Genomic DNA, 13182 nt, shown 5'->3' with positions numbered 1-13182 from the left:
TAAAACATGGTACCAAGCACCAGCTTCCTGGGCATGCAGCACCCCTGTCCTATGACCTTATTAACTTAGTTCATGTTGTTTATTGGACCAGATAGGTTCCCTATAATTTAATAAAACCATGTTTTCCCATAACAAGGTGCAATTGTTCTCAGTGAGAGAAACTAAGCAGTCATACCTCTACTTTCGTCGCCTTCTTCTTTTGCAGATTCTTCAGCGCAGAATTGCACCTCTACTTATGTTGCCTGCTTCTAGGTTTTCCGGCCCGCGTGATCCCGCTGTCCAATCACAGCCATTCATGGATTGCGCCAAGCACAGCTATTCATGGAAGAATGGCTGTGATTAGAGCATCAAGCGCTGGTTGTGATTAGCTGAGCAGGCTGTCACACAGCGAATTAGAGCAATCTCTTGCTGGGAGGCGGAGAATTCAATCCCCACCACTGGCAACAGCTGCTTTGCCAGCTTGCCAAGCGCCAGACAGCCGTACAGAAGGTCCAAAAACAGCGGTGGTGACCCCGACGGCACCAGAAAGGGGAGTATTGATTTTCTCCCACGTAGTAGAGCTAGGGCGTTTACCACTGCCAAAAGCACAGTACAAAGTTGTGCCGCGTTTTCAGCAGCACTGCACCCGCTGCCCATTCATTTCAATGGGCGACGCAGGCCCGAAAACGCTTGCATGAACACCCCTTTTGAAATGAATGGAAGCGTTGTACAGCGTTGAAAAATTAATTGGATTTACATTCACATTGGCTAACAAAAATACATGATGTTATAGTGAGCTTTTAGGTCTTCTATCGATCCTTCATCAGGCTGAAATGAAAAAGTTTTCATTTCAGCCTGATGAAGGATCGATAGAAGACCTAAAAGCTCACTATAACAACATGTATTTTTATTAGCAATGAAAAAGGTATATCTACAAGATTACCTGGTTGCTCTCACTGGGAACAATCACATTTTGCTCTACTGGCTCACACCGTACTAAACCCCCTTTTGTTTTCCCCTAACATGATTGGCTGATAGCCAACTAGCCTGAAACCGCTGTATGAAGCATGTTACAATTCTGGACTTTTAGGCTGCATCTGTAATACATACCACCATCTCAGAGTTCATCATTATCACTAGTCGGAAAATGTTGTGTACAGCTCGAACCAGCATCCAAAAATAAAGAATATTGCTATAGCAATATGGTACATAAAACAGGTTGAAAGTGTTTCAATTTAAGCAACCCAAAATAAGTGACAACACACAGACCACAGGACGCGGGTAAATATGGTTTCATTCACTTTTCCGCATACTTTATTTGTTACAAACATACAATTTTTTAAATATATAGATTGTAAAACTCAATTTGCAAAATTCTGTTATTGTAAGGAGTGCTGACGAGCATGAGTTCTGAACCTTATGCTTCTTCCGTGTGATTACTTGTTCTTTTAAAAGGTTAAAATTTCCCCGGCTTTTGTAAAGCTAGTGGTAAATCCAAAAACTTAAAGAATCTGGCCAGGAGCACTGGCGTACTTTTTAAAATCAGGGATTCGCAACAGGGACAGAACATTCTCAGCTGCCTCCTGGAGGGAAGTCTCACCCAGAATAGGTTTTTACAATACTCAAACAAGCCCAATGTAAGAGGAATGGCGCAAGTATTTATTGTCAAAAACCTGGCCTGGCTGCCCTGAGGAGAGTTGGGGAAAGGCCGAGATAGAAGCCGTGGTCAGCAGGATGACTAGGAGGGACTGAGGAACAGCTACCAACCATGTAACCTCAAGGGGTAGACTGAGGGATAGACTTTGCTTGTAGTTACTAAGGGTACAGCCGCTTACGCTGTTTTACTATTTAAAGTGCTTTTAAACAGAAACAAAAAATAGACTTTTTTCCATATAATTCTTTTTTTTTTCTTAAGTCAGCTATATGCTTTTGAAGAATACGTAATTAAATGCCTACGGCAGAAATGCTTTTATCATCTAAGTAGGGTAGGAGCTCTACCTTGTATGCGCCCAAAACTACATCCGCTCGCCCCGGCGACAAGGCTGAGCTCTGTGCGTGCGCACATGGCACACATCTCCTCCTTGTTTCGAGCGAGTGCAAGTCATTTGTATGAATCTGTGCTTTCCTCTTAACCACCTAATGTGCCCGCTACTTCTCTATGGTAAATTCTATGTGCCGCAAACAAATGGGCAATTCTAAAGATCTGTAGTGCAGAGTTTACATTAATGGCTTGCTCCATTCCCCACCTTCCAAACTGCACACATACAAGTCTCAATAAAGCTATTAATATATCCGAACGGGACGTTCCGACTGTCTCCCGATTTACCGCCAGCCGTTTTCCAAGGAGATTGCTGGGATACTAAACTTCAGTTTGCTTTAGTACCTTCTTTTGAGAAACGCGTTTCGAATTCTAAAATACAGGTGGTAACGTTTTCCTTTACAAGGGGGGCTCCATGATGGCAACCAGGCTTCATTTCTGCCAAGGCATTCAACATCGCAACCCCAAAATATTACCACAATCTTTAAAGCAGCACACCTTTTTCTTAATCTTCTAGGGGGGAAGTGGGGGCGTTTCATACATAGATCATTAGACCATACTATGGGCGTATCACCAAAATGATGGAAAACTACTGTCAGTAAAAGCACTGTCTTTATATATATAATAATCCATATCACCATTCCATAAGGGGTTTTGAATAGTTAAAAATGTTAAATTTTGTCAATAGCAGGAAAGTTAAAAATGGACTGAATTGCTGACCCCAATACAAATCACTGTTTAGTTGTACAAAGTCAACATCTATATATATATATATATATATATTCTCTATACGCTTTACATGTGCCCTGTCCGCCTGTTCTGGAACATTCCCGCATGGATAGTGCCATCAATGATGACTATACAATGACTTTGACCCCCTTTTCCTCTGAAGGACTATATGCAGGTTTCAGCTAAAAAAGAAAAAAAAACAAAAAACACTCCAAGCTGGCCTTATTGGGATCGATATCTTTAGAAGAATGGCTTCCAAACCTTAGCGCTTGTTCTAGACCTTATGTAGGGAGCATTCGTATTAGTTACCGTAGGTAATAGCTTGGACCTGGGAAGTCTACGATGCCCCGTAACATCAGAATATATCGTATCACTACATCCGTCGTCGTTCAGGTTTGAGCTGAAGTAGTTTCAGAGTAACGAAAGCGAAAACAAAAACTATTGCTGGGGGAGTTGATGGAGGAGCACATCTGTAAAACATTCGGCTTACAGTCAACCCCTGTAGATTTATATACAGATATATATTTAAGAGGCTATACAACATTTACAGATAAGGATCTGCTATTTTATACAGGCATTTGATATTATGAACAAGCTGCGTATGACAGGGTCATGATCCAAGACTGTGGCCAAAAAGAAGAAGTGGAAATTGTTCTTCTTTCGAGTCGAGGAGAAGGTCAAAGGTACGGATCGTTCTTAAAAACCTCCGTAACAATACTCTCACTACTCCAACAGCCGCTGTTTGCTCTAATCGCAAGTGTAAATGTCAAAATTGTAAAGCCAACATAGTGTGTAGCTTTCTTAACCCATTTGCTGACTGAAGGGTCGACTTCTATTGCACAACACCTTGTGGCATTAAAGGGAACCCGTCATCTACCTAAAGGACCATTAACTCACTTACGGTGCTGTTAGGGTAGTTGACAGGGAGTCGGGAGAAGTATTCTTCATACTCAACCGCGCCCGCCTGTAAAGTCCGTGCGCCGGCTGAAAATCTGACTATTTTCAGAGTCCTGTGTGCACACTCCAATACAAGTCAATGGGAGAGAGTGCACATGGGACTCTGAAAAGAGTTCGGCCAGTGCATGGACTTTACAAGTGGGCATCGCTGAACCAAGAAGAAGGCATGTATGGAAAAAAAATATTAAAACTTCACCCGATTCTCTGTCCCTGCCCTAACAGCACCGTTAGTTCATGGAGCTTTAGGCAGCTGACTGGTTCCCTTTAATACAATAGTGTAAGAGTTTTTCAGAAAGTACTGCAAATGGACCATCAGATTTTCTCTTCCCGTAAGAAACGGGTCATAAAAGGTGGCTAATTAGTTTTGACAATTATCAGTTGCCATTCAGTTAGCAATTCAACCAACGCCCGTTGCTTGAGCACCATAGTGCGATGAAGTGCTTGCAAAGGGGATGGTTGGGGTAGATTTGTTTTTTCTCTTTAGTAAACCCCTGTCATACGCAATAGCTTATTTATGTAATGGTGAACCACTGAATTCAGGGGCTGAAGCCACAGTGAGCAGGAAGAGGCAGGTCTGGGTAGAAATTTTACAACCTCCCCAGTAAGAGGTTAAGAGTATGCACAGGACTACCGGCTGCTCATTGAGCACGTTATATAACTATATGTAATATATGCCCGTCCTTGGTTTACACCGGGTGCAAATATAAATAAACCTTTGGAGCAAAGCACGCACAGCCTCTTGCAATATCTGTGCGAGCGACACAAAAAAAACCCCAGAAGAACTTAAAAAAGGACTTTCCTATGAGCCCCGCATGATGGGGCTTATATAGCTTTGCAGTGGATAAAAGCATATGACATCTGCCACAAGTAACAGGAAGAAGAAAAAAAATATATATCCACGTAAGAATGGTACAGCAGGACACACTATACAGCTGCCTTGCAGGTACAAAAATACAGTACAATATACTGATGTGATTAAAACATCAAGAAATACTATTGCTCCCATACAGTTCTGAAAAAGAAAAAAGTTAAAAACAATAAAAACATTTCCAAACAGGTAACCAGATGACGCGAGAGAAATGCTGAGATAAACCGAGATGTGGTGCTGGAATCATAAGCAGCAGCTCTTGAGTAGACCTGCGTGGAGGCGGCCGTTTGGTGGACTGCACCGTCCTAAGATATGACCACTAATGGGTGGTCTCATTGATAACACGAAACTCTTGACATGACCATGCTACAGTCCAAGAAAAGCGTCCGCCTCCAAGCAACAGGCCTTTACCATTCGTCACCTGCCAAGATGTACTCTGCTTTCCCAGAAACTAGTCTATAATACACACGTGTGCCCGCAGAGGGCCCGTTGGGGTGCTGGCAGGGTTAAACTATTAGGTCATAACACAAAATAAATACCAAATTAAATCATGAAGTGGTGCAGACATAGAAAAAGGCAGCTTAAGTGAAAAGAAAGGAAAATAAAATGAATTACGCATCAAATACTAAAAAAAGCTGCTCCATCTCCAGAAGCCTCCGCCATGATGGGTTCTCCTCTAGAAGACCATACAACCGAGGCTCCGGAGATATCCATGGTGAGTTACACATCTAGAAGGGGAGTTTATGATCATCTCGTACATGTACACACACACAAAAAAAAAAATTAAAAATACTAGAATTTCATGTCAACTCTTTGGGGACAGAGGATGCGGGAAACGACACGGCCCCTCTGTTCTCAAAAGGTTTATATCTCGTCGTAACGAATAGAAGCGAGGGAGCCGTCCAGTAGAGTTAAAACCATTACTCTGAAGAAAAGTCATAGTAAAAGTACAGGTTGAGATCTAAGATACAGGAGCCCCCCCCATGTCATCGGGGGTGTATGGGGAACGTGAGAGCATCTTGTAGGCAGTAAGTTCGTTGGTGTCGAGCCTGAGGTTGTCACAGGCCGCACGCTCTTCTTCCCCGTTGCTTGTAGTGCTGTGGACTGTTCACCACCTGGACAGTTTTTTCCCAGCCGGGAACTATTTTTTTTTTTTTTGTATTTTATTATTTATATTGTTGGAGGCACCATTACCCTCCGAGGTACTGAGAACTGAATGCAGGTCTTTAGAAGAATAAAAAGCCTGTAAGAAGAAGAATCATGGACCTGAGCTTATTCTTTATTTGACGTTTGTCCGTTTGCATGAACCTAAATTATTCTTTTTTTTTGTCTTTTTTTCGCTTCCAGCTTTCGGAAGGGTTTGCGTTGGAGAGTTCACAGATTTCAGGTTGTCAAGGTTTTCCTCAAATTTTTTTATTTTTACTCTTTTTAAAACTTCTCAAATTTTGCTCGTGTTAATAGTGCTGGTATTTCAAAATAAAATGTGACCTTATGGCAGTTGGAAATAATCCATGATTGGTGGGATCAAGAGTTCAGTCCTGGTAGGAATGGTAAGCTGGTCCTGTCACCGGAGACTCTGCGGACAGTAGAAAGCAAATCTTCGCAAGAAATCCGAACAAGCTTTTATTTTCTTTTATGTATATTTTCCTTGTGCTTTAGGAATGGGTGACAGCTTTTTAGGTAACTGCAGAGTGTGGTTAGGAACAGAACTGCTGGTCTTCTTTCCTTGGAGGGTGGCATCCCTGGCATGCCCCCTTTACTGAAATGGTGGCGAGAGAGGCAAGGGAGAAAGGGATGAGCCTGCAGCTCCCTGACTAGCTCTCGTTTCCCTTTATTCTAAGCCCGTTACCCCCCTTGCACCTTCTGGGTAGAAGTCACTGCTCACTGTGTCATGGCGACGGGTCTGCTTCTAGAACCTGTCTATCGGACGCCACCGGGAGGAGAACACGCGGGAAGTCTAGGTTTGCCTATCCAAGTGACTTGTAATATAAGACCTAGCACCATCTAAAAAACGTAATACATATATATATGGGGTGGGGTACTCCTACTGCCTGCCAGCTGGTGCGTAAAACATAACAATCCACAAAAGCGAACCGGTCGGCGGCCATCGTCCGGCGCTTGCTGGGGACGGTGACCGCAGACTAGCTATACAGGCTGACTGATGCCAGTGCCCACATGGTAAATGTAAGGGGAGGGGGCGCTGGTACGTACATTACTTCTAGAGACGGGGAGCACTGCTCTAAAGCCAAACGGGATTTAACCTCTTGGGTCGGGAAGCATCACACGAACGGCAGAATGTTGCGGATGGAACATCCCGCGGTTCACGTGTGATGAGAGAATGACATCTGGATCCTGATATATATATATAACCCCAGCTGTGCTACTCTACATCAGGTGCGACAACCTGCTGCTGAACAACAAGTCCCAGCCTGCAGACAACCCAACTGTGGAGTTCTATTTTATTAAGGACTCCTATGGGGGCGATTTAGGAAATGGCTTAAAAGAAGAAAAACAAAACAAAAAAAAACTGGGCCTCATTTAAGGGTGCATTCACACGTAGTGAATTTGCAGCGCTGGGTAAACCTGCACCATTCGATACGGATTTTGTCACCCAATTCAAGGGGCGAAATCCACAGCAAGCAAATCCACTAGGTGTAAACACACCTTAAAACGAAAGGACTGTTGCCCATAGCAACCAAGCAGAGCTCAGCTTTCATTTCTGGCACAGCTGTGGTAAAATGAGAGTAAACAGTTCTGGTTGGTTTTCCTTATCAGTCAGCTTTGATAAATAATGAGGTTCTATGGCCGTTGCCCATAGCAACCAGAGCCGGCCTTTCATTTCTACACTGCTGAGGTAAAACGAAAGCTGTGCCGTGATTGGTTGCTATAGGTAACAGTCACAGCCCAGTTCTCATTCCTCACATCTCTGAGGTAAAACGAAAGCTACGCTCTGATTGGTTGTTATAGGTAGCAATCACAGCTCAGCAGTAAGATGAAAGCTGCGCTGTGATTGGCTGCCATTTCTTATACTGCTGAGGTAAAATAAAAAGCTGCGCTGTGATTGGCTGCTATGGGCAACAAGACCAGTGCTATAAATCTGCCCCCAGTCAGTGGGACTTTATAGTCGCCATAGCAAGTCCCAGAGGAGCTCCACAGCTGGGGGGCATGCTGGGACTTCTAGTCCCACCAGGTCATGTGTTTTCTAACCTCCCCCCTCCCCACCTTTCTCCTCTGCCTTCCTCGGTCTCCTCAGCGTTCAGTCGTCGTCCACATCTTCTGTCTCGCTGTCTTCTCCGCCTCCCCCGGAGCCCAGGCCGCCTCCTCTCTCCCCGGGCCCCCGGCGGTCGTACAGCTTGTCCCGCTGCCGCTCCTGGATCTCCTTCATCTCGTCGGCGTAGCGGCAGAAGGCGCCTCCGAACTTGCTCCAGGCCTTGAGCGGCACGGTGATTGAGTTGCGGTAGCTGGGCTTCACCTCGCTCACCCGCAGGAACACGCCGTACTTGTTGCAGCCCACATCGAAGAAGAAGCGCTTGGAGTCCACGGTGATGGACGTGCCCTCGGGCAGCTCGCCGTAGAGGCCGCCGGACGCGCCCCCGCCTCCTCCGCCGGGGCCCAGCCCCACGCCCAGCTCGTCGTCCTCGCCGCCGTAGTCGTCTATCAGCTTGGCCAGGGCGTCGCGGAACTCGATGAGGCCTTGTGCGGGCAGCGCGATGGTCTGTCCGCTCTGCAGGCCGGCGCCGCCGCCGGCTCCCCCGCTGAAGCCCGGGCCGCGGTTGATGGTCTGGCGGATGCGCAGGAAGCGGCCGCGCTGGTTCTCCTTCAGGTCCAGGTAGTACTTGCGGTTCTCCCGCACCAGGAACTCGCTCTTCAGCGCTCGGCGGGGGCCGCCGGCCCCATCATCTCCGGAGGACTGCGCGATCTGCTCGGGGCTGCTGGGGCCCAGCTGGGCGTAGTGCTCGATGAAGTCGCCCAGGTAGTCGCGAAACTCTGCGGCCACCGCCATGGAGAGGGTGAGGCGGCTCTTGGAGCCCCCGGCGCCGACCTCTGCGATCTTGATGAAGCGGCCCTTGGCGTTCTGCTTGACGTCCAGGTAGAAGCGTTTGTTCTGGATGTCCAGCCGCTTAGAGGCCAGCTCCTGCGTCTCCTGCTCGCGGGACATGTGCTGCTGGAAGCCGCCGGGGCCACCCCCTCCGCCGCCGCTGCTGCCCCCTCTCTCGCTCCCGCTATCCCCGTCCGCCATCTTCTTCTCCTCCTTCGCGCTCACAGAAGCCTTCTGCAACTGCCTCCTCTCGGCTTCCGTCAGTCCCTTACCCCGGGACTCCCTCCTCCACCGCCGCCTCCTCCTTCTTCCCGCGGGCTGCCCGCCTTACTGTCAACCCGCTCTCGGCCGCTCCTCACCCTCCTCCGCTCTGCTCACCCTCTTCTTCCCTCTCGTTCTCTCTGCCTCAGCCCAACCTTCTCCTCCTCTTCCTGCGTGTGCGTCCTGCGCAGCTACGACTACTGCGGGGGCCTGCGATGAAGCCGGCGGCGCCATCTTGACTAAGGGCATGACATCTTCCCTTTTGGTACTGATAGGCCTAGCAGTGGTGCTATATAAAATAGCTGCTGCCCGTAGTAAGCAATCAGATCACGTCTTATATCGTGCAACATGTCTTCGAAAAATGAAAGCTGAAAGGTCATTAGTTGCTATGGGTAGCACTGATATAATGCAGCTGGTGATGCTGCTGCCTATACTAGCCAACCAGATCACGTCTTTTATATCGTACAGTATGCAGTGCAGAAATTAAACCTGAACTCTCATTGGTTGCTATGGGTAACACTGATGTGATGCAGCCGCCTATACTATCCAATCAGATCACATCTTATCGTTGTGGCATACAGTGGAGAAATGAAAGCTGGACTCTCATTGGTTGCTATGAGTAACACTGATGTAATGAAGCTGATGATGATGCCACCTATACTATCCAATCAGATCGTGTCTTATATTGTACTGCATTGTACGGAAATGAAAGCATTGGGTAACAGTAATGGGATTCCACTAATGGTTGCTATGAGTAACACTGCAGTTGGTGATGCTGCCGCCTATACTATCTAATCAAATCACGTCTTATAGCATGCAGAGCAGAGATGAAAGCTGGACTCTCATTGGTTGCTATTGTTAATGCTTTGTGTGTCCTAGTCTTTAGGCCTGAGCATCATAGTCTAAAAAGAAAATGCCAGTTATCCGTTTACCGTATTTAATTTTAGGGCATATGTACATGTAATAATCTTTATATAGCGCCAACATATTCCGCAGCGCTTACAAAACAGGGGAGAACAGATACAAGAAACAAAGATACAAAAACCTGTAGTAATCAATTGATGAAAACAACAGGGGTGCGGGTCCTGCTCCAACGAGCTTACAGACTACAAGTAATGGGGTGATACAGAGGGTAAAGGGGCTGGAGGTGTGCACTGTATGGCGAGGTGGAGAGTGAGAGGTGATATACACACAGACAATGGTCAGACATAAGTTGTACGGTGGCTGAATCGCTGTGACTGCAGGGGACGGTTGATAGCGGTTAGCAGGATTGCAGTCAGTAGGTCGGGGAGCATGTTATCAGGCGGAGTACAGAGGGGTTTGGTTTAGGGGATATGGTATGCCTCCCTGAAGAGGTGTGTTTTTAGGGCACGCCTGAAGTTTAGTGTGTTGGGTTGCCCAGATAGTTTGGGGTAGCACGTTTGAGAGAACTGGTGCTGCTCTGGAGAAGTCTTGGAGGTGGGAATGAGTGGTTCAAATTAAAGGGGCACTCTGATTTCATTAGCGGATCGGAGGGTCCGGGCTGGGAGGTGAATTGAGATGAAGTATCAAAACGGACCCCAATGAAAGAATAGCTGTTTAAGGAGACCGTTATAGAAGTGGGAAGTCAACCCATATATATGAAACATTCGATGGAACTCCAAAATGCAGTTGATTAGAAAATCGCTCTAAAAGCCTCTTGAACAGATAGTTATTGTTCACTTTGGCAGCGATAGGAAAAAGGAGGTTAACACAAGGGGCACCAGTCATCTTAACAAACAAATTGATCTTTACAATCTGGTATATATCCAGATGTTCTAAAAAGTCCTTGCTTTTGATAGGATTTTTCATATAACTAAGGACTATTTGTCTAATCAGTTGATTATCGGACTGAGATATGCACCGTTATGTTCTGGAGCAGGATGAATTAATCGGCAATATTGTCCCAGCAAGCCATCTCCTGCTGACAGACTAGTTATCTTGGCCCTTGACGTTGGCCTTAGATAACACTGTATACCTTGGCCCTAGTTGTCATCATCATTCGTGGGCCATTTCAATAGGTGTATCGCGGTGCATATCAGAATATTTTATGCACTTCCATGCTTTGTCTCTTATGAGGCCTTCATCTTTTTTATATAAAATTACTAGTGAATTAAGATGAGGGAGGCAATGTAGGGCGGCGCGATGCTGTGGAGGGCTTTATGGATGGAGGTAATGAGTTTGAATTGAATTCTGTACTGGATGGGCAGCCAATGCAGTGACCGGCACAGGGCAGAGGTGTCTGAGTAGCGGATGAACAGGAAAAGGAGCCTGGCTGCCGCATTCAGGATGGATTGGAGGGGGGAGAGTTTGGCGTGGGGGAGGCCGATCAGCGAGTTACAGTAATTAAGCCGAGAGTGGATGAGGGCAACAGTGAGCGTTTTTTGTGTGTCTACGGTGAGAAAAGAGCGGATTCTTGCGATGTTCTTGAGGTGCAGCTGACATGTATGGGTGAGAGATTGGATGTAGGGAGTAAAGGAGAGATTGGAGTTGAAAATAACCCCAAGGCAGCGGGCATGCTGTCTGAGAGTTATGGTGGTGCCACACACTGAGATGGAGATGTCAGGATGAGGGCGGTTACTAGAGGGCAGAAACACCAGTAGGTCAGTTTTTCAGAGGTTCAGTTTTAGGTAGAGAGAGGACATGGTGTTAGAGACAGCAGACAGTCGGTGGTGTTCTGGTGGAATGTTGCTGTGATGTCATGGGAAGAGGTGTATAGTTGTGTATAGTCAGCATAGAGATGGTACTGAAAGCCAAATCTTCTGATGGTCTGTCCAATGGGGGCTGTGTAGATGGAGAAGAGGAGGGGGCCGAGGAGCAAGCCCTGGGGGACCCCAACAGCATAGGGAAGAGGAGAGGAGGTAAAGCCAGCAAAGCAGACACTGAAGGAGCGGTTGGATAGGTAGGAGGAGAACCAGGAGAGAACAGTGTGCTTTAGGCCAATGAAGTGAAGGAGGAAGAGTTTGTGGTCAACAGTGTCAAATGCAGCAGGGAAAACGAGGATTAGTAGGGAGTAGTCGCCCCTCGATTTAGCCGTCAGGAGGTCGTTTGACACTTTAGTCAGGGTGGTTTCTGTCCAGTGTAGAGGGTCAAGAAGAGAGTGCTTTGATAGATAGCTTATAAGGCAAGAGTAAACCAGGCGTTATAATAGTTTGGAGATGAAGGGGAGGTTGGAGATGGGTCGGTAGTTAGCAGCATCGATCGAGTCAAGAGTCAGTTTCTTTAGCAGTGGGGATATGATAGCGTGTTTGAATGAGGAGGGGAAGATGTCAGATAGAGGTTGAATATAGTTGTGAGATGGGAGACCACCGGGGAGAGGGACCGAAGAAGGCATGAGGGGAGGGGGTTGCTAGGGCAGGTGGTGGGGCGAGCAGAGGAAAGCAATCTGGAGACTTCTTATTCTGTCGTTGGTCTGAGTACAGGCAGTGAGCAGGAGTTAGACTAGGGTCAGGGCTAGTCTGGGGTTGGGAAGTTATATCCTGACGGACGTCGTCGATTTTCTTTTTGAAGTAAGCAGCCAGCTCTTCAGCACTGAGATCCGTCACTGGGGGCTGCGGTTTAGGGCTGAGAAGGTAGTGGATGACTGCTACTTGCATGGACAGCGGACAGAAAAGCTGTAGCATATGTACCTCAAATGATGGGAAAGTGAGGGTACAGGGAGGATGACCTGGTAGGTACATTTCGGGGAGAGAAGAGCACCTACTCCACCACCACGGCTGTCATCTGCTCTCAGGGTATGGGAGGACTGCAGGCCCGTTGTAAGACAGTGCAGCAGGGGAGGCCGTGTCAGACTGCTGTATCCATGTTTCTGTGAGAGCTAGCAGGTTTAGGGATTTAGTAGTGAAAAGGTCATGGATGGTGGGGAGTTTGTTGCATGCTGACTGGCAGTTCCAGAGCGCGCAATAAAAGGAGTCGGCGGACGTTATGCATGGACTAGTAGTTGGGCTTGAGGGGTGTCTAAGTGAGGCAGGTAGGGGGTAATAGTTAGCAGCAGTGGAGAGTTATTCCCCCGCTGCTAGTAGCAGCAGGGTAGCGAAGGTGAGCAGGTGGTTTGGAGATTAATAAACCAAGGCAAATTTAGGAAGCCCCAGCGATGCTTTTTCCATGGATACGTTGGGAAGAGTCGGGTGGGGCTCTGGAGTCACATCCAACACAACTCAATTATCAAAGATTTTTAAGGGTCTTTTTAGGCTGCCTGCAGACGGGCGGAAATTCCGCGGCGGGATTCCCCGCAGAATTTCCGCCCGTACACGCCTGCATAGGATTGCATTACAATACGCAATCCTATGCAGA

At 47.1% G+C, this 13182-nt stretch overlaps 1 protein-coding gene across 1 annotated transcript; it reads right to left on the bottom strand.

Annotated features, from left to right (window-relative positions):
- Positions 1-1265: 1265 nt before the first annotated feature.
- On the bottom strand, positions 1266-9039 carry PURB (purine rich element binding protein B). Its single transcript, XM_066593103.1, has one exon. The coding sequence runs from the start codon at positions 8809-8811 to the stop codon at positions 7828-7830; it is 984 nt and encodes a 327-aa protein (XP_066449200.1). The 5' UTR covers positions 8812-9039; the 3' UTR covers positions 1266-7827.
- Positions 9040-13182: the final 4143 nt, after the last annotated feature.

The sequence above is a fragment of the Eleutherodactylus coqui genome, chromosome 2, assembly GCF_035609145.1.
Source record: "Eleutherodactylus coqui strain aEleCoq1 chromosome 2, aEleCoq1.hap1, whole genome shotgun sequence".
NCBI classification, from domain to species: Eukaryota; Metazoa; Chordata; class Amphibia; order Anura; family Eleutherodactylidae; genus Eleutherodactylus; species Eleutherodactylus coqui.
Note: the sequence above shows the minus strand (reverse complement) of the source record. Positions and strands in the feature narration are given on the sequence as shown.

What these genes read in the sequence shown, in the direction of transcription:
- PURB (XM_066593103.1), bottom strand. Translation starts at nt 8,811, where the DNA reads ATGGCGGACGGGGATAGCGGGAGCGAGAGAGGGGGCAGCAGCGGCGGC.